The sequence below is a fragment of the Bactrocera tryoni genome, unplaced genomic scaffold (assembly GCF_016617805.1).
Source record: "Bactrocera tryoni isolate S06 unplaced genomic scaffold, CSIRO_BtryS06_freeze2 scaffold_764, whole genome shotgun sequence".
Lineage (NCBI taxonomy): Eukaryota > Metazoa > Arthropoda > Insecta > Diptera > Tephritidae > Bactrocera > Bactrocera tryoni.
Genome location: NW_024396425.1, coordinates 144,918 through 148,019, shown reverse-complemented (window position 1 = coordinate 148,019; position 3,102 = coordinate 144,918). Strand labels below are relative to the sequence as shown.

The 3,102-nt window shown below is 36.4% G+C and overlaps 1 protein-coding gene across 1 annotated transcript; it reads left to right on the top strand.

The window, feature by feature from the left end:
• The first annotated feature begins 277 nt into the window (after positions 1 to 277).
• LOC120781947 lies at positions 278 to 1,045 on the top strand. The gene is made up of 2 exons (XM_040114110.1): positions 278 to 717; positions 797 to 1,045. Exons 1-2 carry the CDS (start codon positions 400 to 402, stop codon positions 1,043 to 1,045), a joined length of 567 nt encoding a protein of 188 aa, XP_039970044.1. The 5' UTR covers positions 278 to 399.
• Positions 1,046 to 3,102: the final 2,057 nt, after the last annotated feature.

The window sequence follows — 3,102 nt, the reverse complement described above, 5'->3', positions numbered from 1 at the left end:
TAAGGAAAAGTCGAAAAATTGGAAATTTCCAAAAAGTGACTTTTCATACAATTCTTTTTTGTTTTGTTTTTCAATATTTTGATTTGTAAATTATTTGAATCGTTCAATTTCGGTCACTTGCTTCTTTATTCCGGCTATTTAAAAGAAAATTATTGAAAATTATTCAGTGAAAACTTTATGTGTGTTTCAAACGAAGTGATCATATAAGAAATTAATTTAAACAAAATGCCGGCACGTCCAAAATCAAACATAGGTCGACGTACTCGAAATTCTCGGGGCGTGTTGTCACAAAGAGTATCACAAAGTGCAGTGCGACGTCCACGAAATAGATTTGAAGAAGCTCATCATGCAAGAAATCCAGCAAGACCTACGCGAATACGACGTCGTGTTTTGGAAGATATGTTCCGTGCTGCATTTGATTACGACCCTTCAATCGACTATAATGTACATGGATATATTGGAATGATGGATGTTATATGCCCATATTGTGAAGCGGCTAAATTCTCGGGTGAAACGGCTGGAATGTGTTGCGCTAACGGGAAAGTAAAATTGCCGAAATTTGTACCGCCTCCTGAACCATTACAATCATTAATTTTTGAGACATCACCAGAATCGAAACATTTTTTAAATCATATACAAGAGTACAATTCGTCTTTTCAAATGACTTCTTTCGGCGCTGCAAAAATTATAAGAGATCAATTTATGCCGACATTTAAGGTGATTGCATGGAATATTTGATAATTTTTTCAATGAATAGGGAAAAGTTTATTCCTATAACATTGCATACATATTACAGAACCAAGGTCAAATTTATCACCTAGCGGGTTCATTGTTACCGCTCCCCGACGCTAACCATCAATTTTTACAAATATATTTCATCGGAGATAAAAATCGTGAATTAAATCAACGCTGCACAATTGGTTCTTACACAAAAAGAGAAATTCTTTGCGATCTACAAGATTTTTTTCATCAGCACAATGAATTAGTCCAATTGCTCAAATTGCTATGGATCGGTTGCCATCTGATAATCACAGAATCGTTATAAGAGCCGATAAAACTCCAACTGGAGAGCATTCAAGAAGATTCAATGCACCAACCATTGATGAAGTGGTCATTGATATTATTCTTCACCGTAGAAATAAACAATTACAACGTGTTTCGGAGCTTTATCGTTGTTACGATGCATTACAGTATCCTATATTGCACTGGAATGGCCATGATGGATACCATAAAAATATCCCAATGATCAATCCAAGCACAGGTACATAATACATATATATCGTGCTCATAAATATTTCGATTAAATAAAAGATTTCGATTTTGAATTGAAAACTTCTAAATACGTTTTGAAACGTATTTTTTACAGGTCTTGATGCTCAAAAGAAGGTCAGCGCCATGAATTATTATTAATTCGCGAAGATTAATGATTCGCGAAGGAAGTTCAAATTACATTTTGAGATGTGGAAAACTGTTTCATCAATACATTGTGGACATGTATGCGAAAATTGAGACTGAACGTCTCAATTACATCCGGTTCAATCAAAGTAAATTGCGATCAGAAGAATACATACATTTGCGTGATGCAATAACAAATGATGGGAATTTAAATGATATTGGACGTCTGACGATATTACCAGCATCTTATATTGGAAGTCCTCGCCATATGCACGAATATGCTCAAGATGCGATGTCATACGTGAGAAAATACGGCCGACCAGATTTATTTATTACATTCACATGTAATCCGAAGTGGAGCGATATTCAAAAGAATTTGTTTGACGGTCAATCAACAACAGATCGTCACGATATAAATGCACGAGTTTTTCGGCAAAAATTAAAAGCGCTGATGGATGTAATTGTGAAATTGCGCGTATTTGGAGAAGTACGGTGTTATATGTATTCAATCGAATGGCAAAAGAGAGGATTGCCGCACGCAAATATATTGATATGGTTGGTTCGTAAAATCACACCAGATGAAATTGATAATATCATATCAGCCAAGATACCAGGTCAAACAATTGATCAAGAATTATTTGAAGTCGTCACAAAACATATGATTCATGGCCCATGTGGCGTACTAAATATGAATTCACCATTCATGATTGATGGCAAATGCTCCCAGAGCATTGACTTCCGACACAATAACAGGCAATGATGGATACCCGTTGTATCGACGACGGTCTACTGAAGATAACGGTCAATCAGTAATGATGAACATTCGTCATCAAGAAATCATCGTCGATAATCGCTGGGTTGTGCCATATTCACAACTTCTGTCAAAAATATTTCAGTCTCACATTAACGTTGAGTATTGTAATTTCGTCAAGTCAATCAAATACATTTGCAAGTATGTGAATAAAGGAAGTGATATGGCTGTCTTTGAAGTACCTGATGCTGACAATAGGAACGATGAAATTACTCGATATCAAATGGGCCGATACGTTAGCAGCAATGAAGCAATTTGGCGAATATTTTCGTTTCCATTGCACGAAAGAGCATCCTGTTGTTGTTCATCTAGCGGTGCATCTTGAAAATGGTCAACGTGTTTATTTTACGACTAAAAATATACAGCAGAGAGCAGCACAACCACCAGCGACTACTTTAACTGCTTTTTCGACTTTGTGAAACCGATACATTTGCCAGAAGTTTGCTATATACTGATGTACCTCAGTATTACACATGGAATACATCATCAAAAGAATTCCAACGACGTAAACAGGGTACAGCAGTTGATGGTCACCCAGGTATATATTCAACAGATGCTTTGGGCAGAATGTATACGATTTATCCCAACAACGCGGAATGTTTTTATTTGCAATTGCTACTGGTGAACGTTAAAGGACCGAGATCGTTCGAATATTTGAAAATAGTTGATGGTCATTTATGTGAGACGTATCGCGAGGCATGTCACCTACTGCATTTGTTGGAAAACGATTCACATTGGGAATCGTCGCTTCAAGATGCATGTGTTTCATCTTTACCCCAACAAATAAGAATGCTTTTCTCGATTATAATATCAACATGCATGCCATCGAATCCACTGGAATTATGTAACAAATATCAAGATTACATGACGGAAGATATTTTGATTCGGATGAGTCG

Excerpts from the sequence above, each read along its gene's own strand:
- LOC120781947 (XM_040114110.1), top strand. The coding sequence starts at position 400 with ATGTTCCGTGCTGCATTTGATTACGACCCTTCAATCGACTATAATGTA. Across the intron at positions 718-796 it reads AATTTATGCCGACATTTAAG|AACCAAGGTCAAATTTATCA; the intron begins GTGATTGCATGG and ends TACATATTACAG.